Genomic DNA, 25,443 nt, shown 5'->3' with positions numbered 1-25,443 from the left:
TAACATGAGGATAAAATATTATGACTCTGTCATCAGGTGAGTGTAAGGATTAATGAATTAACAAGGTCAAACGACAGTCCAGAACTCAGAAACTAGGCCACTGAAGCAGCGGTGTAGGCGGTAGGAAGACCCCTGGAAGGGACTCAGACACATGGATACAACTTGGTTCTCTCATGGACTAGCACATGTGACCTTGGCCAAGTCTCTTCCCTTGGCCATCTTCGCTGCATCTGGAAATAGTCTCTGGGCAAGAATAACAGCGCTGACCCGGCCTCCCGGCCTCCCTAAACTGTAGCTGTTAGGAAGCACACAGGGATTCCTGACACCTTGTCTCCAGCCCCATGCGCTCTGCTGGGCTTTCACCATCCAGCCAACTGCATCCTCTCTGCTCCCACAGCCTCCACTTGACCTGGGTCAGTTACAGTAGCCTTTTGATCCCTCCTCTTGCCTCCAGAGACTCTGGACCCCAAAGCTGAGCTCCTCCGCTCATGAGGTCCCCCGAGCTCCCCCACACACACCAAAGGTGAAGCCCTCTGCAATGCCCTGTGCCATCCCCCCGCCCCCATATCCACCCATCTGGTTCATCTGCTTCTTGCTCCTACTTCCTGTGCTCCACACAACACTGGCCAGTCCTCAGGCGCAAAGCAGATCCAGCTCTTCTCCCAAACCTACTACATGTCACCTGCTAAGACCCCACCTGTCCCCAGAAGTCCAGCTCAGAGGGCTAAGCCCTCCCTGGTCCTGCAGGGTGAAGGGAGGAGTCTTTTTCTTTTCCTCTGAGTCCTACTCACAAACTCTCTCTCACAGAGGTAGTGCTGCCTGGCGGTAAGTATGAGAGCTCTGGATCCCCTGCCCACACTGGTGCGTGGGAGCTGATGATCACCTTGAAATGTTCCCTCGTGTCTCTGAGCCTCAGTTTCCTCATCTGCAGCACGGGCATAAGAGCAGTACCTATCCCAGGGGGCTTTGAGAAGGCAGGAACGAGGGGATCATGCTACAAAGCTCTTCTGGTAACTGGCACCTGGACAATCACCCACTCTTGGGGGCTTTGTGGCCGATTCTCTCTGCTCGGCTCAGTGGACTAAAAGTTCACAAGGTCTGATGCTTAAGCTGCCATCCTCCTCTAGCATGCCCACCTTCTAAAGCATGAGCTTCCATGGGGGTCTGGCTGCAGCACAGCCAAAGTGGGCAGAAAAGGAGCTGGGATCTTTCCTCCTCTTCCCCTGGGCTTCTCCTAGGAGCTCTTTTCCTTCCTGTGTCCCTCTTTCCACAGGAAAGATTCCACTGGAAAGGCAAACAGAGCAGGAGGAAGCAGTGGCTGGGAGGCAGGGGAGGAGAGAAATCAATCACGCATTGCCATTGCCATTAGCTGCCTCTGCTCTTCCCAGCGCGGCTGGGGCTGGCCTGCGGGTTAGTGGCCACACTGCTCCTGCTCCCACCGTCTCCCATCGTCTCCCACCGTCTCCCACTGTCTCCCATTCCCCAGCAGTCAGAGGGCGGCAGCGCATTAGTCCAAATCAAGAAAACTGTTCATCACTAAGAGGGGGGCCAACTGGCACTGCACTGGTCAACCTCGGGGGCTCCCTGACCTTTCTTCAGCTTCTCATTTGACATGAGGGGAGTGGGGGTCTGGTGTCCCTGGCACCTCCTGTCGGTCTTCCCCACCCCGCTTCCCCCTTCCTCCCCCAATTCCACGGCCCCCTTGCACTCCCCACTAGGGCATTAATCACTCTGTATTTATACCTTTCGTCTGTTGCAGTTGTGAGTGAGGGCCTCAATGCCAATGCAGTGGCTGGCACATAGTAGCTGTTCGATAAACGGATTGAATACTGGGCTCAGCTTGGCTAGGAAGAAAAGACCCAGGCCATCCATGCCCTCAGGGCTCCTGGCTGGCTGCGGAGCAAGGGGACAGCTCAGGCTGGGGTAGCAAGCAGAGCAGAGCTGCCTCAGGTCCACAGGCTGTGGGGTGGTGGCGCCTCATCACCTCACTTAGCAATCAGTCTCCAGGCTCAGACTGAATCAGAGACCCTGACCTGCACTGTCCCATCCCACCCCGCTCGCAAGATCCTAAAAATACAGTTTTATAACCTCAGAACTGGGAAGGGGCACGGAAGCCATTCCTGCTGCTTGCGCATCTCCTGGGCTGGGACCTCCCCTGCGCTCAGGGGTCTGTTTTAATCATGGATAGGAAGCACAGTCAGACGACACAGAAATGTTCCTTGGCAGCCCTGCTGCCTCTCCCACCTCCTTGCATCAGAGGCACCCCTGCCCTTGGACTCCTCTGAGCACAGCTGCCCTCTGGGCCCACCACAGTGCTCCTCCTCCAGGGTGTGGACAGGGGGATGCTCCTTAGCATCAGATGCCCATGAGGACGTCCAGCCCTCTAACCTTCTCACCGGGTGAAGGCCTGAGCTTGGGCAGGCTTGTGCGTATGTGTGTGTGTGTGTGTGTGTGTGTGTGTGTGTTTGTAGAGGACCTGTGCCACTGTTCAGACACACATTCAGAGAGAGGTTGCTACCAAGTTTCCAAGATGAGGGGCTTCAGACAAAAACAGGTGCCGTGCCCCCTCCAGTGTCTCAGAAGGCTCTTTGCTCGTGGGGTGGGGCTGGAGATATGAGTGGCCATTCAGGGTGGGCTAGTGATTGCTGCTCCCCACGGCCTCACAAGACACTCCCACTTGGCCCCCATCAGACCTTCCACAGGGATTTCTCAGGCCTGTGCCACTCCCAGAGCCCACACTGCACAACCCCACCTGCAACCTTTTCTGCCATCTCCCCAGACTGTCGAGTCAGCCAGTGATTTGCCTGGAGGAAGGAGGGCACAGGCTGTTCCCCCAGGGAGGTGGGGGGTGGTGGTCCTGATTCAGACACCTTGCATCACCTGGGTAGCAGGAGTAACGCTGCCCACCTGCCCCTGACTCACAGCCCGGAGGGCCAGTCCGGGGACATCCGGGTAGGAAAGAGGATGCACGCCACACTCTGGTCCAGAAATGTCTATGCTTTGCATACGTTCCCAACACAAGACGCACCCCACCTTTCCTGCCTCCAGTTCTCTTCTTCCCTAGCAGAGCCTGATGGCTGCCCTCACCCTGACCGTGTAGGTGGCCCCCTCCCAACCGCCCCGGGGGAAGTGAGGGGGGAGGGAAATTGGCTAAACAAAAGAAGCCCCAATGGGGAAACTTCAGGCCCCCAGAATATATAATGTGTGAGAGAGATTTATCTTCAAAAGAAAGTATTTCCTTCTCCCTTCCTGGGCTCTCAGCGCATGGAGCACGAGAATCGTGGGCAAGTGACTGCCTTACTGAGGTCTGAAGCTACAGTGGGGTAGGGGCAGACAGCGCCCCGGTACTCTAAGGGGTCTTTTTAACGCCAGCGGTATGAGGTGCCATGGCCCTCGGCGGTCTTCAACGCTTGGTCAGGAGCCCTTGCCGCTCTGTAAACCGCCCTCCTGGGAGGTGGGTGTAGAGCCCGCGGCAGAGGGTCCGGGGGGCACTCACGGGTCGTGTTGTACTTGATGCCGTTGAAGTACTCAGGGCACGGCCTCTCCACCAGGGCTCCGGCCGCGCTCCGGGGCCAGCACGTCCCGATCTGGTCCAAGGTCGTGTTGCAGTAGAAGTAGGGACCTGGCGACGGGAGAGCGCGGAGCGGGGCTCAGAGGGGGTGCTGGGGGCGTGGGGCGCCGCAGGACGTAGGGCGCCGGGAGCGCGGGGCCCTGGGCGCACCCAGCGCGCCAGGGAAGGAACCCGCGCCGCCCCGGTCCGCTCGCCTCCTGCCTACCCTCGGGGTCCAGGGACATCCCCCAACCGTCCAAGAGCAGCTCTTCGGCCAGAGCCAGGCTGCAGTTGGCCTCCAGCAGGCTGTGGAGCAGCGCCGCGTCCATTGCGCCCCGGAGCCGCGCGCCCGGAGGGAGTGTGAGTGTGCGCTCGGCTTGGCAGCCGGGGGCTGGGTTCGAGAGTGAGAGGTCGAGAGAGGTCTGAGTCCTGGTCCTGCCAGCTCAGCCCCGACCCGCCAGGCAGCCTCCGGGCGCTGCGCCCGAAGCTGCCAAGTCTGGACCTCGGCGGAGAGGAGATGCGGAGCGCACGGAGCTGCGGGTCCACCCGCTCGGTCGCGGCCAATGGCGGCATCGGGGGCGGGGCCGGGTGGCTCCTCTCCGCGGGGCCGAAGCTTCCGCCCCCGGCCCACCCGCCTGTCCCGAGCGCCTTCGAAGGCTCCGCCAAGGGCTGGGGGAGGGCGGCGGGGATAGAGAGGGTGGGCCTAGGGTGGCCAAATGCCCTGTCCGAGGATGGCAGGTTCCAGGGCTGCAGAGGGCAGCGAAGCGCGCCCGCCCGCGGAGGAATCAGAACTGGGTGCCCACCGAGCCAGAGTTGGGTGGCTGGAGGCCTGAGGGTTTTTTCTCCCCGAGTGAGGTCACGGAAGAGGGAGCAGGGGGAGCAGAGAGTCCACGTGCAGAGCCGCCCTCTAGAAAAGTTCCGGTGGCCTCTGGGAAGGAAGTGGATTGGAGGGGCTTCGAGGGAAGCACTGGGCCACCGGAAGAGTCTAGTGAGATCAAGCGGCCTGAACAGTGCAGACCTGGGCCAGGTCTGGGATGGAGAGGGATTTGGGAGACCAGCCCTGGTGAAGCGGGACCGGAGAGAGGAGTGGGTGGGTGGCTTCCAACAGAAGCCAGGGGGCAGGGATGATGTCAGGTCTCCGGCTTGGAGAGAAAGTGGCTGAAATTACCTGGAGGACTTCAAATACTCAGGTCTGACTGCCCTGGGCTCCAGAGGGAATAAAGTGAGAACCCCTCTTCCTCAGGGCTTGTGCAGGGCCATCTGGAACTCTCGTGTGTGTGTGTGTGTGTGTGTGTGTGTGTGTGTAGGGGAGACCAGGCCCCACAGCGAGTGCGGAGGAGCTAAAAACCTTTATCTAGAATTTGTCCAGGCCCCTCAGAGCTGCCTGTTCCATAATTTGCCAAATGCCAACACTGGGTCGCTGCTCATGCCCGCTGAGCAGGGGAATCTGGAGACAAGGGCTGGGGTATAGTTCACCTCATCTCAGGCTGGGTTCTGGTCTGCCTCTGCCTGTACTCTCTCTGCATGTCCCCCAATTCTCACCTCTTCTGGGGCAGCTTCTCCACCAGTGAAATGTTCTCGGACACCCCTCCCAGCCCAGAGAATCTCCAGTTCCGAGTTCGGAGATGCAAAGGCTGAGGAAGATGAATGCATGTGTGAGTGTGTGTGTTTCTATCTTTAGAGGGCAGGGAAAGCTGGGTCCCAGTCCCAGCTGGGCTGGAGGCCCCAGGAGAGCTGGTCCTCACCCTCCTTGCCAGCCCCCTCTGGGAACAAAGCTGCTGGGGAAGGCTAAGACACCCTGAGCCTGCACTAAGACCTGAGCAGGGAGAGGGGAAGAGGCAGGCTGGGCTGCCTTTGGGTGCTCCAATCTCCCCAGCCTCCGTGTTAATGCTGCTGTCACTGTCCAGGCAAAGCCAGAGAGCACTGAGGCCAGGGCCAAGCACAGGAATCTCTCCAGGGCCAGCTGATTGACAGGTACAAGGTGCAGAGAAGCTAGCCAGGTCTGTCCTCTGCCTTTGAATGGACAGAGCCCTTGGCTCAGCTCTGGGCAGCTGCAGAGGCAGAGATCCCTTAGTATCTATAATAGCAGTGCCAGGAGCAGGCGAGGCTCAGTTGAGACCCAGTCCCAACCCTAGGCAGATTCCCATTCATCCTTCTAATGTTCAGCTTAGCCCTTAGAAAGGAGGTGTCCTTTCTCTTATCTGGGATGGGTGGCCTTTCTTGGTGCCTATCTATCTGCTGGGCCTGGTCTATGTCACATCAAGGTTGTTGGTTTTTCTACTGTCTCTTCTACCAGCCTGTGACTCCTGGAGGGCAGGGCTGGTTGTGTTCACTAACCAGTCCCCAGCTCCCATCAGAATGCGCCAGGCCTGTGCTCAGCGAGTCACCACTGAAAGAACAAATGCCTGGGCAGCAGTCCTGTCTCTCAGCCAAGGCTCTTTTCCCATTTAACCAGCCCTGGTGTGTGTGTGTGTGTGTGTGTGTGTGTGTGTGTGTGTGTGTGTGTTGGATTGGAGAGTTATTTCAAGGGATCCTCCATTCCATTTGGGCACTTATGTTGCCTATGGTCTGAAAAAATAATATCCCTACAACTTACAGTAAATATATGCTCTATTAGTTTCCTCTGCGATGAATAAAACACATAATCCATTTAATGTCTGCTTGAAGTCTCTTGTGATTATGTGTGTTTTTCCTTTATTTGGACCTCAGGGGCAGACAATTTAATTGATCACGGTCTTTGATTCATGACTCCTTGTCATCATTAGCCCATATACATCCCAACTTGATTTTATTTTAGACTTTTATGGAAGTTTGTATGTACTGGCACATACGATGCATCTATCATCCAATCCAAAACTGGATCATTACCAACCATTTACAAATTTATCTATATCTGGCTTCCTCAGAGGGAGCATTCTTTTGCATGTTGCATTTATCATCCTTTGCTCTTAGGTTTTTTTTTGGTTTTATCACATGCGGTGTGTCTAAACAGCTGGTTGTTTGGTTTTACTCGTTTCTGAACTTTGTGTTAGTTAATATGCATTTGTTCAATCAGTGGACACCTAAAAGGTGATCCCTATCAAGTGGATCCATCTGAGAAACTCTTTCTGAAGTCCAAGGGCATCCTAACAACCTGTACCTCCCGCCTCAGGGGCATGGATAATGAAGGATGATGTCGTCTCCACAGCGGCTGCTAGGCAGCCTCCCCAGCGACGCGGTGGCTGAATAATTAATGACAGGGGGACATGTTCACTCTGAGTTATAAGAGGAAAAAGCAGGTTACAAAACTGTGGACACAGGATCATCCCAGAAAAAACACGAGGCTCTATGCATTGATGAACATCTGCGGTATAAACATTTAAAAATCCCTGGGTGGTGGGATAATGAGCACTTATTTTCTTCTTTGATTTTGAAGAATATTTTTTCCACATTTTATCTCTAGCTCCCATTTCTAAACAGACGAATGATGCTATAAGTCAAGCGGGGGGTGGGGGGAGCCTTGCGTTGGAGAAGACTCAGAGGCGGGAGGATGGCCGTCACCTGCCGGGGGCCACGGGGAAGCGAAGGACCATGTCAAGCCCTGGGCAGGGAGAAGGCAGTGGGTCTGCTGATAAATCAGCATTGCCTCTGAGGGCACAGAGCTCTGACCAGGGAAAGGCTGGGGACCTCCTGAAATGGGGCGGGCGGGGGGAGGGCTCCATTTCCTGCCCGAAGGCTGCTTGACACACTGGGTATAGCTATGGTCTCTCAGTCAACCTTCACCATAAGCCTCTGAGGTCAACTTGCACCCATTTCTATGAGAGAGAAAACCGAGGCTCAGATGGTGTAACAGCCTGAATTGTGTCCCCCAAACCCGCAAGTTGAAGACCCCACTCCCAGCACTTCAGAATGTGGCCTTATTTGAAGCTCGATAATTCAATTGAATTGAGGTCATGAGGCTGGGCCTTGATCCAGCGTGACGGGGTCCTTGTTAAAAGAAGAAATTAAGCCACAGACACACAGAGGGAAGCCGGTGTGAAGACACAGGGAGATCGTCATCTACCAGCCAAGGAGAGAGGCCTCAGAAGAAAGCCACCCTGCGGACACCTTGATCTTGGACGTCTATGGTCCAGAATCATGGAAGATAAATTTCTGTTGTTTAAGCCACCCTGTCTGCAGCATTTCGCGGCAGCCTTAGTGAATTAACACAGATGGGTCGGGTGACTGGTCTAGGGTCACACAGCTGCTAGGGGGAGGAGTTAGGACCCAGACACCCGTGTTTCTGACCCCAAGAGCTGAGCTCTTGGCCCCTCCACTATAAGGAAGGCCGTCCTGTCTGATGCATGACTCAGGCTGCGTTTGATGCTGGGTCCCTGTTTGACCAGCACTCTTGTCTCCTTGTGCCCTGACAGTAGCTCCAGATCCCAGAGGCACTGGCTGCCCTTCTCCTTCCTTGCCGCATCTGTGGATGCAGCCCTCAGAAGGCCAGGACACTGGGCGGGGCTTCGGGGACATTTCTCCAGAGCCCGTTAAGGCCCAGGGCTCTTCTGAGCTCTGCAGAGGCTGACCCTGAGTCTGGATCAGCCGCCAGAAAACTCTAAGGGGTCAGAACTCAGGGGCTCAGCTGCTACTTCACAGGTTCTTACCGGGAGGTGACACCTGTAGCCACGGCAACGGGAGAATGTGTTTTACACCTTCTGCCGGTCGTGCCATCTTGCGGAGTTTGAAAGCAGAGGAGTGCCCCCGCTGAATGCCACCTCAGCCAGCTTCCTTGGGTGCAGAACTGGAGGAGGACTCCCGACCAAGCCCTTCATCACTGGTGAAGAGCTTGAGCCCCACATGGGCAAGGATGGACACCCAGGCCTGGAAACCAGTCACTGTGCCACCCACTGAGCTTGGGCCGGCCTGGGAGGACCTGCTTCTCCCCCAGGCCCTGGGCCCACCCCTACTCCTGGGGTCTGCCGCAGGTGGTGGCAGGGGCTGGCATACCTGAGAGGTTGCTGAGGGTGGTGACTTTGTGGCAGTACTGCTCCAGCAGCGCCCACAGGGGCTGGTCTCTGGGTGCCTGGTTGGGCCCGGCTGCCTAGAAGATAGGAGGGAGGAGGGTCAGGCCCCGGCTGTGCAGTGACAACACATGTCTGCCCCACCCCCCGTCCTGTCACTTGTCTCTCTATTGTACAGAGAAGAAAACAGAGGAAGGAAATGCCCAAGGCCACACATCAGAACAGCAGCATGGCCAGGCCTGGAATCCTGACAAGGCCTTAGAAGTGGTCCAGGGCAGCTTGGCCCCCCAGGGAAAGAAGATGCTTTGCCCATCCCTTGGTCCACAAAGGTCTCCTCCTCAGTTCGGGATGAGCCCTGTGGCCTTCTGGCAGCCAGGCTGGTGAGGGGTGTCTCCCAGTGGTTCATTTCCCCAGAAAACATTGGTACAACACCTCTTGTGTGTCAGACCCTGGCTGGGGGACACAGTGGGTGTCCTCACTGTAGTTCCCGGTCAACTAGGACTCCCCTAGACTTGGACTAGGCAGAAGAGAGGAGAAGATGTGACTTTGTTTCCTTGTCACATAGGTAAACAGACAGTTACAAAAGGTATTAGCTTAACACAGGAAAAAAAAAGACTCCTAACTTGGACTTGGGAAGACAGGGCAGGCTTGCTGGAGGAGGTGGCACTCTAAGGACAATCAGAAGGATGAATGGGGGAAAGGGAGGGACCACGGTGCCCGTGTGGGCACTTACAGGGAACAAACATGGTTGTTGCAACAATGGCAATCCCATTCAAAAGACAGAAACCACCTGGGATCCCATCCACTCAAACAAATCACTCGAGGGTGCTGGATGTGGAGGGATGAAGTAGATGTGCTCAGGGGAACAGCTTCTGTTGGGAAAGATGGATGGGTAACCAACTTGTTACAGTGTCTACTATACGGTGAGAATGAATGATGTAGTATCATGGAGGAGGTCATGCTGGGTGGGTTTTGAAGGCTGAGTAGGAGTTTGTCCAGTTGCTAAGGGTGGTGCCAGGAAGGGTGCTGTAGATAGAGAACAAAGCATGTGTAGACGTAGACAGGCTTGGAAATGCATGGTGTGAGACTGAACAAACTCAATGCCCTCTAAAATTCTAACCCTTGTCCCCCATTCTTCTCAAGGCCCCCACTTTCCTTACCCTGAGGCCAGCGTGTGTGTGAGAGTGCATGCACTTGCCTGTGTGTGTGCAAGATGACTTCTGTACCACCTCCTCAACACTAATAATCCTGACTCTGGGATTCTAGAAGGCATTGCCCCACTAGTGGGCAGCCTCTTCCATTTCTCCTGCCTGTCAGATATTTTCCTTCCTGGCAGCTGGGTCAATGTTTGCCCCAGGATGTCTCCAGGAGCAGGGCCTTTCAGCCCTCAAACATCACGTTCCCCACATCAAGCTTAGTCTATTTCCTGTGCTGGGGCTGGAGGCTGCATGCTCAGCCTCACCACGCCGGCCCGGAGCTCCTAATTAATGACCCTGCTTGGTCAGATGGGAGAGCTGAGGGCGGGCCACCACTTACAGGCACTCACTGCACCTGGGTTCTGCGCTCTCTCCACGGGGCTGGAGCAGGAGGAAGTGCTGGGGAGCAGAGGTGTTGTGTGTGAGATTAGTGTGTGTGTAAGGGGTCTGTGTGGGGGCACATCTATCTGTGTAGGGCGTGTGGCTGTGAGTGTGAGTAGTGTGTGCATAGTATGTGCAGTGTGGGTCCGGGTCTGGGTGCTGTAAGGGGCTTCCTGAGCCATCAGCAGGGAGCTCTGGCCTCCTGGCCTGCAGGGCAGACACCGGGGGCCATGGTCTTGCTGTTCCCATATTCCAGGGCTGCTGGGAGCTCCTTAGCATCAGCCTCCATCAGCATCTGGAAGGTCCTGCTGCCAGAGAGCCACCTGCCGGGGATGAGGTGGGCTGGGGCGGGGACACTCTGGATCCTGGGATCTTCCGAGAAGAATTCTGATGCCCCACCCTCAGCTGGGTCTGGGGAGACTGTGGGCCCAGGGCCTGACCCATCACCCCTTCCCAACTCCCTTCTCTCTGTTTGCGAGGCAGCTAGTAATGCTTTCCTTGCGGGGGAGGGGGAAGTTCCCAGTGAGACACCAGCCTCTGGAGGTCACCGTTGAGGCAATGCTCAACCCAGAGGCAGACTGTGTTGACCGCGGACTCTCTGACTGACTAGTTTTGAGTCTTAGATACAGGCTCCTTCTCTCAAAGCCCCCAGCAGCCACAATGTAGCCCCACTCAGGGGTCTCATGTTCGACTTTGCTGGGATCTGAACACCTGGCTCTGAGCTCCTAGACAAGGGTGGCAGGACACCCTCCGCCAGGACTCAGGCATTATGGGGCTGCCCTTGCATCCGTCGCTGTGGTCTGAGGCTGTGGCTGAGTGTTCTTTCTGAGAGAGCAGAGGGGCACAGGCTGCCGTGCCCAGTGTGGACCCGTGCTGTTCAAGCCTGGGCAAAATGGGTGAGCAGATCTGAAGCGGCATTGAGGGAGTTCCCTGGTGGCTCAGGGGGTTAAGGATCCAGTATTGTCACTGCCTTGGCTTGAGTTACTGCTCTGGTGCAGGTTTGATCCCTGGCCTGGGACCCTGTACCTGCTGTGGGAGTGGCCAAATAAAAAAAAAAGTGGTTTTGGAATAACTCTCAGATCTGGGCTCCATCTCCTATAACTGCGCTGCTGGTCCAACAAGCTGGCAAAGCCAAAGATGTTCATTCTCTTCAAGGAGCTGCTTGTGTGGATTTGACTCAGTTTACACTCGCACCATACCCTGGAGTGCCTATTCTGGACAGAGCTGCTGCTGCTGCTGCTGCTGCTGCTGCTGCTGCTGCTGGCTGGTGGGGCAGGGAGGAGGAAGGAGAGCCCCCAGCTCTCAGACAGCACATGGTGGGCCAGGGAAAGCAAAGACACAGCCAGGAATAATTACCCCCAAGGCCTGGGTGCTGAGCTCTCAGCGCTGGCAGGCTGCAAACACACCCTTATTCAGGGCTCTGGGGATGCTGTCTCTCAGCTCTGTAGCCTTTGCCAAGTTACTTAACTTCTTTGAGGCTTGGCCTCCTCATCTTTAAAATGGGAAAGAATACAAACTCCATGGGGTTTTGGTGTGCGTTAAACAAATGACTAAATGTCAAGAGCTGCTTCAAAGGGGAGGCCCACAGCCCAGCTAAACCCTTCTCCTTTACAAAAGTCTTCTAGAAACCTCATGTTCCACCTTCCAAACTCAGCCCTAAGCACCCCTTCCATGGACAGTGGCCCCTAAAGACACAGCCTGCAGCTTCCTCACTGGACCCACTACGCAGCAGTGCTAAGTGGATGCTGGTGAGGAAACCGGGCATGGGAGCTGAGTCCAAGGGGAGGGAAGGACGTGGTCCACGCAGGCTGAAGGATAAGAAGAGCAGAAAGAAATTCCAGGGGCAGAAGCTGAGCAAGCAAAGGCTTAGAGGCAAGAAAGCCCAGGGCTGCTCACGAAGCAGCAAGCCTCTGGTATGGGGGATGCTATTCAGAGGGTGGAAGGAGACATGTGGGAAAAAGGGCTTCTCTGGTGTGAAGTCAGCATTTACTATGCACTAGATGCAGCTCTAAATGCTGCAAGACAGCCCCCTTAATCCTCACAACAGCTTCTGAGGTAGCTGTGAATAATCCCATTTTACAGGTCTGGCAACTGAGGCCCAAAGAGGCAAAGTCACCTCCCAAGGCCACACAGCAGGTGAAGGGCTGAGGCAGGATAGGACAGGCAGGTTGGTAGGTTACTGGTTGGTCAGATACACACAGAAGAGCTGATTCAGGATGAGGAAGTGAAGGCTGGTGGTCCACGGGTGCTGTGAGCTCAGATTCTGGGCTTCTGTGATTGTCAGGTCACCTTCTTTCTGATTTTTCCCTTTGAGGATGGCCAGGTCCTGCTTCAGCCTCTGTGTGCCTGAAGTTGGAAGCCCTCACCTTAGAAGAGGGCAAGGGAGAGGCCCTGGCAGGGGGAGGAGGCAGCGGGTCAGAGCCAAGATGCCAGCTGCTCTTCTTCCACCTTGGGCCCTGTCCAGGCAGAAGCTCTGCCCCAGGGGCCAGGCGAGCCTCAAAGGTGCCACTTCTCTGGAGCCAGGGGGTCTGGCCCAGCCTAGCGCTCCCTCCTGGCTTGGCAACAAACTTCCTCTAAATTTAGCTGCTGGTCTAAGCCTGGGAGCTTTGGGAGTGCAGGTCCTGTGGCCAGGCTGCCAGTAACTGGAGGGGAATGGGGTGAGCTCCCCACTTGCCTCCTCGCTCTCGGCCAAGGTCAGAGAGGACTCCTCTGGGACGGGGAGGATTCCTCTCCCGGTGTTTTCTTTCATTCACTGGTTTCATTGAGCCTGAGCTAGGAAGAGAGGAAGGAAAAACTCAGGCCTTGGCCTGGGGAAAGAGGAAGAGATGGGGAGACTGCAGATGGAAAGGGATGGGGGGATGGGGAGGGAGGGAAGGGGGGAGGGAAGGGGGAGGGGGGATGGGGAGAGGAGAGGAGGAGTAGAGGGGAAAGAAGGGGCGGAAGAGAGGGAGGAAAGCGGGAGAAGGCAGAGTCTGGGTGCTGACACAGGGGAGGCAGGAGGGAGCTGAGGCTGGCAGAGGCAGAGGGTGAGGGATTGCAAGTCCTCTGAGGGAAGCAGGTTATTCTCTCTGGAGTATCCTGGGAAGCTTCCTGGAAGGGGAGACTTTTAGATGCTCAGTTCTAACCCATCAGGTGCTAGGCCTTTGGTGTTTTTTTTGTTGTTTTTTGTTTTGGTCTTTTTAGGGCTGCACCTGTGGCACATGGAGGTTCCCAGGCTAGGGGTCTAATCGGAGTTACAGCTGCCAGCCTATGCCACAGCCACAGCAACACCAGAGCTGAGCTGCGTCTTCGACCTACACCACAGCTCACGGCAACATCAGATCCTTAACCCACTGATCGAGGCCAGGGATCGAACCGCGTCCTTGTGGATACTAGTCAGATTCGTTTCCTCTGAGCCAAGACAGGAACTCTCAGGTGCCAAGACTTTGATCAAGGATTCCCATCCCTGAATGTTCCAGCATTTTCCCACTTTCCCATCCAGTCCGAATCCAGCCACCAACTCTCCTGGAGAAACTTCCAGGCCTCTCCCTGTCATGTGTTCTCTCTCATCTCTGAAAGCCTGTGGCTCCCTCTCGCCCCTGTCCCTCTTCCCTGACCTGTGTCAAGCCCTGGGCCCTGCTCACCAATGTCTGAGAGAGCGAGGAGGGAGGGGAGAAAAGGGACCTGGAGGGATGGAGGGAAGGTGGGAGCTGGCCAGCAGGAGGTCCTCTAGCAAGTCACTAGGCCTAAAATTATCTCCTCCATGATCAACTCATCAAAAAGTCACCTCTTTCTGGTTTGTTTCGGCATCTGAGTGTCTTACAGTTTTGTAAAGGGAAGGGAATCTGGAGTCAGGCTGCCTGGTTTGAATCCTGGCCCTGCTTCTCCCAGATGGGTGACTGTGGCACTTGACCTTGCTGCAGCTTCCCCATCTGTCAAATGGGGATAATGACGGTCTTATGCCCTGAGGTGGCTGCGAAGCTTAAAACAGGTAATGGGTGTCAGGGCTAAGAACAGTACCGAGCACACGGTAAGGCCTGTGTAGATACTAGACGGAAGAAGCAAAATAAGCTTAATGGATACTATTATCTGTCCCTCTGGTAGATTTGAAATAACATCCTAAAAAATGAGACTTTTGAATAAAGTGGCTTTAGACAAACTGACTGAGGAGTCCTAAAAATGCTTAAAATTAGATAAAGTAGAAAATGACAGCTAAGAGGATTCAGAATGGCCCTTAATTCATAAAGTGCTACAAATCTGAGACTTACTAGGAATATGAAATGAACTAGGCAGTGCCCTCAGACAAAGTGGTTTTTTAAAAACATACTAAAACATCCACAAAATGGCAAAAACAGAGAGACTAAATTAGCTGATTAGGTTAGAAAACATTCAGAAAGCTGAATTTGGGCAAGAGTTATTAGATGAATTAGCTTCTGGTAAATGGCCCTTGAGTCCCCCACTCCTACCCTGCAGACCCTGGGTGTGTGTGTGTGTTTTGGGGGGGATGCAGGGCCTTGGCCTTGGTCTTGGGGGAGGGCTGCGCAGGTTAGGGAGGGTCCAGGCTTCTGGAGTCTGGGTCTTCTGTCTTTGCTGAGCCTTCTCAGAACAGACAGCCCCCGTGCCCCAGAAAGCAGCAAAAACCTGGGGCAAGAAACCACACAGAGAAGGGCTATTCTGTGACCCCGCGGGGGGATCACCTTGTTGCCCACAGGTCCGAGGGGCTGGACCCGGCCAAGATTTCTGGGGTCTTCACAGAGGGGGAGGCAAGGTTAGATCACGGGTTCAGGAATCCAGCGGCCACATTCCTTAGCCTTACTCGACCTCTGTTTCCGTCTGTAAATAACTGTTCCAGCCTTTCCAGTGTTTTAGCAAAGGGCTTAGCACAGCACCTGGTGCCCAAGACGGCTGCATGATCACAGCGCTGCCTCCCAAAGTAGTTTCTTAAAGGTCTCACCAGGGTCAAGGCTTGGTTCCTCCAGGCTCTTGCAGTGAGTCTGGGCCAGGGTGTCTTCCCACTCGGCTACCAGTTGGCATGTTCACAAATGCACATCAGATCAGGCCCCTCCTTAGTTTAGCAAGCCCTGAGCTCCCCATGCCCTTGTGATAGAAATCAGATCCTGGAATGGATAAAGAAGCTGTGGTACATAGATGCAATGGAATATTACTCAGCCGTAAAAAAGAATGAAATAATGCCATTTGCAGCAACATGGATGGACCTAGAGACCTAGAGATGGTCATACTAAGTGAAGTAAAGCAGACAAGGACAAATATCATATGTTATCATTTATATGTATGTAGAATCTTAAAAATGACACAAATGAATTTATTTACAAAACAGAAATAGGAGTTCCCTTCGTGGTGCAGCAGAAACGAATGTGACTAGTATCCATGAGGACGCAGGTTTGATCCCTGGCCTTGCTTGTGGCTTAAGGATCTGGCTTTGCCATGAGCTGTGGTGTAGGTCACAGATGTGGCTCGAATCCTGAGCTGCTGTGGCTGTGATGTAGGCCAGCAACTGCAGCTCCGATTGGACCCCTAGCTTGGGAATCTCCATGTGCCGCGGGTGTGGCCCTAAAAAGACAAAAAAAAAAAAACAAAACCAAAAAACCAAAATAATGGAAACGGACTCACAGACTTTGAAAACAAACTTATGGTTACTAAAGGGAAAACCTGGGGGAGGAGGGGTAGATTAGGAATTGGGGATTAACATCTACTCGCTACCATATATAAAACAGATAATCAACAAGGACCTACTGTAGAGCACAGAGAACCCAACTCAATATTCTGAAATAACCTATGTGGGAAAAGAATCTGAAAAAGAATGGATATATGTATGTGTAGAACTGAACCACTTTGCTGTACACCTGCCCCTACCCTAACACAACACTGTAAGGCAACTATATGCCAATATAAAATAAAAATTAAATTAAAAAAAAAAGAAGTCCCATCCCACCAGGACCCACCCTGCCCCTGGAGCCTCACAGCATCTCTTCTCAGGGCTGGGACTGCGGCCCTCCCCCAGCTTGCTCAGGACACCCCATCTCCACCTCTGCCATCCTGCCCACTTCCCAGCAGACTTCCTCCCAATCCAGGCAGAGGCTCTCACACCTGCACACAGCTGCTCTTAGTTCCCATGACCAGAGCTTGTAAATGTACACAGTTCTTCACATTCATTTTTTCCTGCCAGCGTCTCCTCCAGGCTATCAACTCCACAGGGCAGGGGGTGGGGTGGGGGGGTGGGCTGCTGTTTTCTCCCTTGTGTCTTTACCATGCACGATCCTCTTTAACTACTGGCTGAATCAAGTATTACTGAATAAATAAAAGGGCTGGAGGCCAGCCCCCGCTCTCACCCTGCCCCGGGTCACCTCCCTTCCCCATCACCCACTCAGGTCACTTACTTTCATTTCAGAAATCTCAGAATAGTTGGATGACGACCCAGGAATAAACCCTGTTACCACGAAGACCCAGAGCAAAGACGCCTGCATTTGGGGGCCAGAGACACTACGTTCCTCTCTAGCTGGTTGCGTCCTGAGGAACTTGGGGTGAATCACTAGTCTCCGGTCTCAGGCTGTCCAGGGAGGGTTGGGGGCAGGCCCTGGGCTGACTCTAAGGGGAGAGGAGGCTGTTGCCTCTGAGGTACCCAGGGTACCCTCCCCCAGACCCCTCCACCTGGCCAGGCTCTGGGGCAGCAACCAGAAGCCTTCTCCCTCGAACCAGCTTGGGCAGTTGGCATCACAATCCACAGAGGGGAGGGCCGAGGGGCAAGCCTGGCCCTAACAGCAGCCCTCTTGGAAGGCACCTATCCTGGGAACAAGTGGGTGGGGACCAGAAGAGCTCAGAGCCCAAGACAGGGGGAGTGGGAGGTGAGGGGGTGGGGGGGGGCACTGAGCTCACTCCACAGCCTCCATGCCACCCAAATGCAGCCTGCAATGTTATTAAGAGGACCTGGCATGTCTAGGAGCCACTGGGCCATCTGCCCATTGGGGTACTGACCACACCTCACATGGTGCCCACTCCTCCTCTCCACTTGACCAGACCCCCTGGGAGGGCAGGGCCCCCCCGTGTCTTCATCTCTAGTACCTGGCACAGAACTACAGCTGCATTTATTGAGCGTTTACTCTGTGCCAGGCACGGTGCTCGGAGCTTTCCTTCCTCGTGACAACCCTATTCAGGAAGCACCCAAATCATCCTCGTTTTACCCGGAGGAAACTGAGGCTGAGGAAATTTGAGTAGCCTGTCCAAGGTCACCCACTCAGCACAAAGCGGGGCTTTGAATCAGGTTGTTGGCAAAGCCGCTCTGCCACGGACAGTGGGCGCTCACTATCTAGCTGTTGAATGAGATGAGGGCTAAACGGAGGAGTCCTCTGTGTACATGTGGGGACAGGAGCAGGCCTGCTGGCCTCCAGCCTGGCTCTGTCCCTTGCACCGTATGGCCTCTGAATCCTTCTGATGTCGTGGTTCTTCATGAAAAGTGTGGCCTGGGACAGATCACCCTCCCTCTCTGAGCCTCAGTTTCCCCATCTGTAAAATGGGGAGAGGATTAGAGGTAGATTCCTCCTGTATCCAGTTCTGAAACTTGCTCCCTCCTGGCCTCACCCCCTCTTCTCCAGAGCGTTCTGTGCAGCTCCTTCTCCATCCCTTCATCCCTGGCCAATGGGTACCAGGTGGGGGTTGGGGGGACACCCACAGCTTTGAGAAACCTCTAGCAAGGTTGGTTTGCCCAAGCGCCCCCCGGCACCGTTGCTCATTTGCTACTAAGGGCTTCCTGGTTTCAGGTGCAGAGAGGAGGGTGGGGACAGGGCTGCGGGGGTTGGGGGGCAGCTCTCTGGTGGTCCTTTGCAGGGAACGGCCAGAACTGTCATGGGGTGAGGAAGGGACTGACGCTCCCGCAAGGGAGATGGAGTGGGATCCATGGGGAGGAGACAGGTGGACAGGGGATAGAGAATTTCTGGACCTGAGGCAGGGCATGCCCCAGACACTAGTGCGGCCCCAGAACGTTCTGCTCAGCCACAAGGGCTTCGGGGTCTCATCCCAGCTAGTGCGAAAAGTTTCATCTCCCCTCCACCTGCCCCTCACCCAGGGAGGACATCTCTAGTCCATCCCCGGATGCAGGGCTGCCCAACCCCATCCCGGCCACCGAGCCCTGAGACCTCCTCCACCCAGCTCCTAACAGGGTCGAGGAAACTGGGCCCAGGAACCAGCAGTGAGACCCCCTACGGCCTCGCGGTCAGGAGAGCACGGAGCTCCAGCTCCCGGCGCCCCCACCCTGAGAACAGACCCTCACTCCCGCACTTACTTTGAGCAGCGGCGGGAGGAGGCAGAGCAGGCAGAGGAGCGAGCGTGGGGCGAGGAGGAGGCGAGGGGGCCCCGTGGGACCCCCCATGCCCTCAGCGGCTGCTGACAGGAGCGCACCTCCAGCACAGCGGGCCCGCCCCGCCCGCTGCCCTCCCTCCCCCCTCCCCCTTCCCCTTCCCCCTCCCCCTCCCGCCTCCCCCGGTCGGAGCTGTGTCGGCCCCTCCCTCCCCACCGCGCCAGGCGGCCAAGGTAAGGCCTTGACCACTGGGGCAATCTCCCCACCTCCCTGGGCTGCAGTGACACCGCCCCGCAGCCCGCCCCCTCCAGGTTATTTATAACGGTGCCCCGCAGCAGCTTCTGCCCAAGCGGCCAGGGGCCAGACTGCCTCCAGCCTGCAGAAAGGGGTTAATGCCTCTTAGCGGCTGGCCAGCCACCTTTGCCAGGGCTGTAGCTACCCACGCCGGGGAGAGAGGAATTGAGAAAGGGAGGAGGAGTCTCGGCTGTGGTTGTGGCCAGAGCACACAGTGCCCCCGGGGCGGATCTCATCCCCTGCCAAGCTTTCCAGCCCTGCAGGCATCTTCCAATCGCCGGGAGTTTTTACCAGGCACCACTGCCTCTTGGGACAATTGAAATTTGATCTTGGAGGCCAGACTAAATAATAGTTTTGTATCCATGTTCAATTCCTGATTTCGATAACTGCATATTCTTAGGGAATATTTTTTAGACTAAAGGAAGACAATATAGCGAACTTATTTTCAGATGGTTCAGAAATACACACAGGAGTTCCCACTGTGGCTCAGCAGGTTAAGAACCTGATTAGTATCCGTGAGGATGCAGGTCCATCCCTGGCCCTGCTCAGTAGCTTAAGGATTCAGTGTTGCCACAAGCTGCGGTGTAGGTCAGAGATGTGGCTCAGATCCCATGTTGCTGTGGCTGTGGTGTAGACCTGCAACTGGCAGTTCAGATTTGACCCCTGGCCTGGGAACTTCCATGTGCTGCACGTATGGCCCTAAAAAAAAAAAAAGAAAAAGAAAGAAAGACACACACACAGCGCATACCACACACAGACATGTAGATGAGAGAGAGAAGACAAGAAAACAGATAAGATAAAATTAAATAACTGGTAATGTGGGCAAAGGGTATGTGGGTATACTCTGGATCTTTCTTCCAACTTCTCTGTAAGTTTGAAATAATATGCTAACAATATATTTGAAAAAAAAGCAAAAAACAACCACAACAAATGCAGCAATGCCAGGCCCCACCCAGAAGTTCTGATGATGTAGGTTGGGATGGGGCCCTGGCATTGGGAAGTTTCTGTACATTTCACAGGGATCCGAATATGGGGCAGTGCTGAGCAGCGTCCTCTCAGGAACAGGTCCAGCCTGGGGCTGGGTCAGGCTCAGGAGGTGTGGCCTCTTCTCTGGGAGCCAATGAAGCAGCTGCTGGGACTGTTCTAGCAGGTAGGCCTGGTGTACAGAGTTTAAAAGCTTAAGCAGCAATTCCAGTGTTGTTAGGATCTGAGAGGAAAGCATTTAAAGAATGTGATTAGTGTGGCACCAAGATTTTCCTGGAGCAGATGAGGTGGGTGCAGCACAAGTTCAAGAAATTTAGACACTCTCTGTCCACTCTGGTCTCTGCCTGGGACACTTTTCTGTCCCTCAGGTCCTCCTTCCTCTACCCCCTTCCTCCAGGCAGCCCTTCCTGACTGCACCAGCTCCTCCATCAGCCTCCCCAGAAATCTCAGGGCCTAAATCTGAGCCCCTGGCTCCTCCCTGATGTGGGCTATTCTCTTACAGCCCCTTGGAGGTGGCTGGTCTCCACCTAGTTTGGTGGGGAGGTGGGGGAGGCTCTTTTGTGTGTGTGTCTCTCTCTGTTGCACAGAGCCCAGATCCAGTGGTGCAGGGCATTTTTCTGGGGAAAGCAAAGGAAGGGCTGATTAGCTCTCCCCCATTCACTTGAAGTAACAAGGTGGAAACCCCATCCCAAATCTTGAGAGAGGATTTGGTTTTACTGGACCCAGTCAGATGGGCTTGGTCAGAGAGGGCTTCTACCAGGAGGTGGCCATTCGGCAAGACTTTGAAGGGTGGGTAGACTCAGAGAGTTGATGGATCAGCACGAGGTTCAGCAGTTCTTTTCAGCATGATTGACTGGAGCATCTCCACAGCCAGCCTCACAGTAGGTGCTGTTCAGCAGAGAGGAGAGGCTCTAACCTCAAGGCCAGCCTTGCTGCCTGGGGGCAGAGTGCCAGCAGAGAAAAGGGGTGTGGAGCCTGTGATCTGGGCATGAGTAACTGTCATGGGAGTTGGGAGATGGCACAAGGTGCAGGGCAGCTCAGGGAGCAGGGCATCTCTAGGGGAAAGGTGCTACCGGGAGCATCTTGAATGATCTAAACAGATGGAGAAGGGGGCGCTCTTTTCTCCAGATGGAGGGGCCAGGGAGAGCAGAGGCAAGGAGCTGGCAAGCACAGCTGGCTGGGCTGGGGACAGTGTAGGGCCAGGCAGTGGAGGACAGGCTGCAAAGAAGCTAGATCCGCTCTAGTTCTAGGAGGGTCTGCGTTACAAGCAGGTGAGTGCTGGATCCTCATTCCTCCCTGGCAGGGCATTCTGTGTACACTTCTCTGGCCTTCCTTGTGCTTCCAAATCAGTGCCCTCGCCCAACCTGGAATAGTCATAAGAGGGTATCTCCTGGACAACTAGAGTTACATTTTACATCAAGGTAGGGATTGAGCCCCAGGAACCCCGGAGTTTACATCCCCCACCCCCCAAGGGCACGTCTTGCTATTGACGGGTTGGTGCTGCTTTGTCCTGGAGGTGGACGGAGTAATTAACACTCAGGGTCCCAGGCATCCCACTGCTGCGGGACTTCTTGCATTTCTCAGTCCTGCTTTGCCCCTGCTCTTACCCATCTCTCCCGGGAACACCTTCTGTACGAAATGCTGTACAGGAATCCTCATCTCGCCTCTGGGGACCTAAAGGAGCCTACAAAGTCAGGGAAGTCTGGACTTGACCCTTCTAAGTGTCATGGGTTAAAGACAAACAACAACAATAAAAACGTACGAAATCCGGGGAGCCCCTGAGGGGTCCTCTGGGCAGCTCTCCCCCTCTTTCAGAGGTTGTTGGTGGCAGAAGAAACCCTGCCTGCAGCTCTGATCTGGGAAAGACAACTAATTGTCATTTATAAGCTTTCGGTTCCCAAGGGTAGACTTGGGCCAGTGGAGCCTTTTTATTTAGGAAAATGCCTTTATGGCCCTTCCAGGTTATGAAAGACAAACCCAGGATGATCTAGAAGGGAGGCAGGTGGTTTGCTCCATCAAATAAAGTGGCAGAAATTCCAAGATCTAGTCTGGCATCCAAGACAGTAAAGGGGAAACAGAACTAGGATCTGGGCTGTCCCAGGGCTCTGAGAGAGAACAGGGGATGAGGACTGCAGGGCAGGCGAGGTGTGAGGAGAGATGGGCTGGAAGGGCTTCCCAGAGGTGTGAAGAGTCGGTCAGTGTTAGCGGCGGGTCTGTCATCATCCTCCGCTACCTCCCGTCCTCAGAAAGAGTCCACCCTACACAACAGCGTGTTTCAGCAGCGTTTGGGGGATGAGGATGAGGTGCTCTGCCCGTGTGTATACAGAGTTGGAGAGGGGTCAGCATCTGCAGGTGGCGGGAGTACTGGACATTTCCAGGATGGTCCTGTCCTGAGAAAGTCACCATCTTCTGTTCCAGTGTTTCTCTACAGTTTTTCTTTTTCCACCACCCCCACCCCCACCAAAGGAGCTCTTTTAGATTTTTTTTCTTCGTGGCCTTCCCCCACTATGAAATTTTAATACCATAGACATACTATATATCCATTTCTATACTGTGGTTCTTTGGAGGGCCACGAACCACTGTAATATCTAAGATTGCTTTGCCTTCCGAGAATTACGTGTGCCTCCTCGGGGCACGATTCACTCTGCTCCGCAGTGATTGGATCGGCTCAATGCAATTAACCAGGCGGGACAGATGCGAGGGCCTCAGCCACCAAGCACAGCTGGTTGGTACAGGAGTGGACAGCTGATCTGAACGGGCTTCATCGGAGTCTTTCCCTGGGATTTTCATTTTACTTGTTTGATTTTGGCTGCACCCGTGGCATGTGGACATTCCTGGGCTAGGGATCAAACTCACGCCACAGCCCAAACCCAAGCTGCTGCCGTGACAACACCAGATCCTGAATCTACTGCTCCACAAAAGAACTCCAGGCTTTTTCTTTTTGTCCTTTGGCCATTTGCAGACTTTCCCAGATCAGGAATTGGACCCGGGGCCACAGAAATGAAAGAACTGAATCCTAATCAGGAAGCTGACAGGGAACTTTTTTTGCCTCACTGATGGCATGTAGAAGTTCCAGGGCCAGGGCTCAAACCCATGCCACAGTTGCATCCTACACCCAGCTGTAGCAATGCCAACTCCTTAATACACTTCGCCACACAGGAACTTCCTCCCCGGGATTTTTAAACTTTGCATCAAACAGAAAGACTCTTGCTCTCTAGGAGAACTGACAGTGTCAAATGCAGCAGCTGCACGGCTATTGGTGTTGCGAGGGGAGAGCCGAGCTGAGGGAGTGAGTGTCCACACAGAGAGAAGCAGAGAGGGGGAGAGCGGGTCCTGGTAGACTTTGAGGCTCTGGTTCCAGTCCAGCCAGAAACCCACTTTGCCTCTGCCTCTGGAAAGGGAATCACCAATAAATCTTCCCTGATGCCTGAGCCAGTTTGAAACATGGTTCTGCTGCTTACCATCCAAGGAATTCAAAGCAACACAGAGTGCTCAGGAATTGAACAGGAGTAGAATTTAGAGTAAAAGGTGATCGGGAAAACGGAAGACACCCCACCCCCATGTGCAGGAACCGGAACTGTTGGGGAGCGTCCAACTTTCTGTAAAACAAATGGACTAGGCCGTCAGGTCACTGTGTGTGGCTGTGGAAGGAAAGGGGGACTTGACTTTGGGGGACGGGGGTTCTCCGGGACACAGGTTGCAGCTGTCTGAGCAGGGTTGGATCTGCTCTCTAGAATGCTTGCTGGAGCAGCAGGGTGGTCTTGGGTTCGAGACGGCAAGTCTGTAGTGAAGGAGAAGGCAGGGTAGCTGGTACAGCAGCCCAGGCAAGAGATGAGATGGCATCTCAGCCAGAGACTGAGGGAAAGGCAGGGCCTGCACCACGCAGGGGGCGCTGGCCAGACTCCCTGTCCTGCTTTGCGGGGCCACCACACTCACCCCATCTGTCCTCTGGGGCTCAGACCCAGGGCCATAGCAGATGAGGGGACCACCGTTATGGCCAGGTGACATCTTGCCCCCCACGTTTATGATGCTATTGCCTTATTTTAGCTGTGGTCACACCCGTTTAGCCGCAGACTGCAGAGTATGCTTTTGCGATGCAATTTCAGAACACAATGTTACAGCATTGCTGAAAGAACAGGCATCGGCGTTGCTCGTTTTTTATTTTGATTTTTTTCTGTGGGTACTGTGGGATATGACTTTGATCTTTCTCTCTCTCTCTTATTTTCCTCCAAAACTGGTTCAGGGAGGCCAGGTCCAAATCTGAGTTATGATCTGCTCTGTTGTCACTCGTCTCTAAAGAAAAACAAGTCATCATGTTTGATTAATAGGGATTAAGTCAGCTCTGGCAGAGTTTTTACCTGCTCACCAAGGAGGCTTGAACTTTGTGCCTGGAGAACAGCTGTGGGGCTTGTATTTTCTGGGCCTGGTTCCTGGCTGTCGTGTCTGTGGTTTCACAGTTGCCCCCTGTCTTGTGCAGGCTCCTCCTAGGGGCAGGCACCATGGGCTGAGCTGCACAAAAACCCATGGAGGGGATTCCAAAGGCCGTGCAGGCCAGGCTGCTGCTGTCCCCTGGCCAGCCTTCTGGTCCGTGTTGTCCATCCCAGCTCCAGTGCTTGCTGTGGCCCCTATGGCGCATCTCTCTCCACTTCTTCTGCTCAGTGGCTCCACCTGTGGAATGAAACAACACCTGCCATGCAGGGCCATTATGAGGGCTGGAGAATGACCACTTCCTGGAGAGGGGAGGGAGCATTATTATTGTCACTTTGTTTCTTCCAGTTCAACGTCAACCAACATTGAAGACCCACTATGCGCAAGACCCTTTGCAAAGTGTGATCATGGGGGCCTGGAAAGGAGTAGGTTCCCAACAAATGTTTGTTGAGTGACTGAGTGGGAATGACTATGGGAGCCTTGGAGCAAGGGGCGTGGAGTGGTCAGGGACAGAGGGCTTTGAGAAGGCCCTGGCGCAATGGGCAGACTCTGGATGTTCCTACCTAAGTCTGTCTTTCCCGGAGTCCTATAGAGCCCTGGGCAGGAGGGCCAAGGACAGTCAGTATGAATTCAACATTTATTGAGCACCTATTAAGTGCAGGATGCAGGAAGAGAAGACAGAGCGGCTGTCACAGCCAGGCTGGGGTGTGGGGGCAGACCAGTGAACAGGCAAGGGCTCTGAGGGCCAGTGACTGTGGGGTCCCCAAGGCACCCAGCCCCCAGGGTGGCAGAAGATCAGCAGAGCTTAGCTGGGTGAGGGTGGGGGTCTGGAGGGAGGGCCTCCCAGACTAAGTGAGAAAGAGACAGGCCTGGGGACCACTGGGAGCTGTGGGGGTGGAGTCAATCACAGATGGGCAGCAGGGACCACTAAAGTGAGGCTGAGCACTGGCAGAGCCCCAGACAGGGGGCATGGGTGGGGTAAGGCAGGCACTGGAGGAATTAGTTATTGGGGTGACATGGTCACATTAGCATTATAGAAAGAATAATGGCTTTCTATAATGGCTGAGCTGGAACACCCCCCAGAGGCAGGAGACATGGCTTGGATCCTGGGTTGCTGTGGCTGTGGCGTAGGCTGGCCGCTGCAGCTCAGATTTGACCCCTAGCCTGGGAACCTCCATATGCCATGGGTGCAGTCCTAAACAGAAAAAATTCTGTGGATAATGGCTGAGCTGGGACACCCCCCAGAGGCAGGAGACAAGTGAGGCTCTGCAGATAAGATGTGGTGTTGGTCTGAGTTCTGGGCCTGATGCTGCTCCCCAGAGAACATGGGAGCTGGAA

General features: G+C 54.7%; 1 protein-coding gene across 5 annotated transcripts in view; it reads right to left on the bottom strand.

Moving 5' to 3' along the window:
- CRHR2 (corticotropin releasing hormone receptor 2) overlaps nt 1-18,550 on the bottom strand; it is a 44,703-nt gene extending 26,153 nt beyond the window's left edge. The window contains exons 1-3 of one of the 5 annotated variants that reach the window (XM_021078456.1): nt 18,385-18,550; nt 8,519-8,612; nt 3,497-3,622 (exon numbers count right to left, since the gene is read on the bottom strand). In XM_021078456.1, the coding sequence (XP_020934115.1) occupies nt 3,497-3,622; nt 8,519-8,612; nt 18,385-18,471 (307 nt within the window). In that variant the 5' untranslated portion in view covers nt 18,472-18,550. 5 annotated transcript variants of the gene reach the window in all.

This window comes from Sus scrofa, chromosome 18, assembly GCF_000003025.6.
Source record: "Sus scrofa isolate TJ Tabasco breed Duroc chromosome 18, Sscrofa11.1, whole genome shotgun sequence".
NCBI classification, from domain to species: domain Eukaryota; kingdom Metazoa; phylum Chordata; class Mammalia; order Artiodactyla; family Suidae; genus Sus; species Sus scrofa.
The sequence above is the reverse complement of the archived record's forward strand: the minus strand, read 5'-3'. Positions and strand labels throughout refer to the sequence as shown.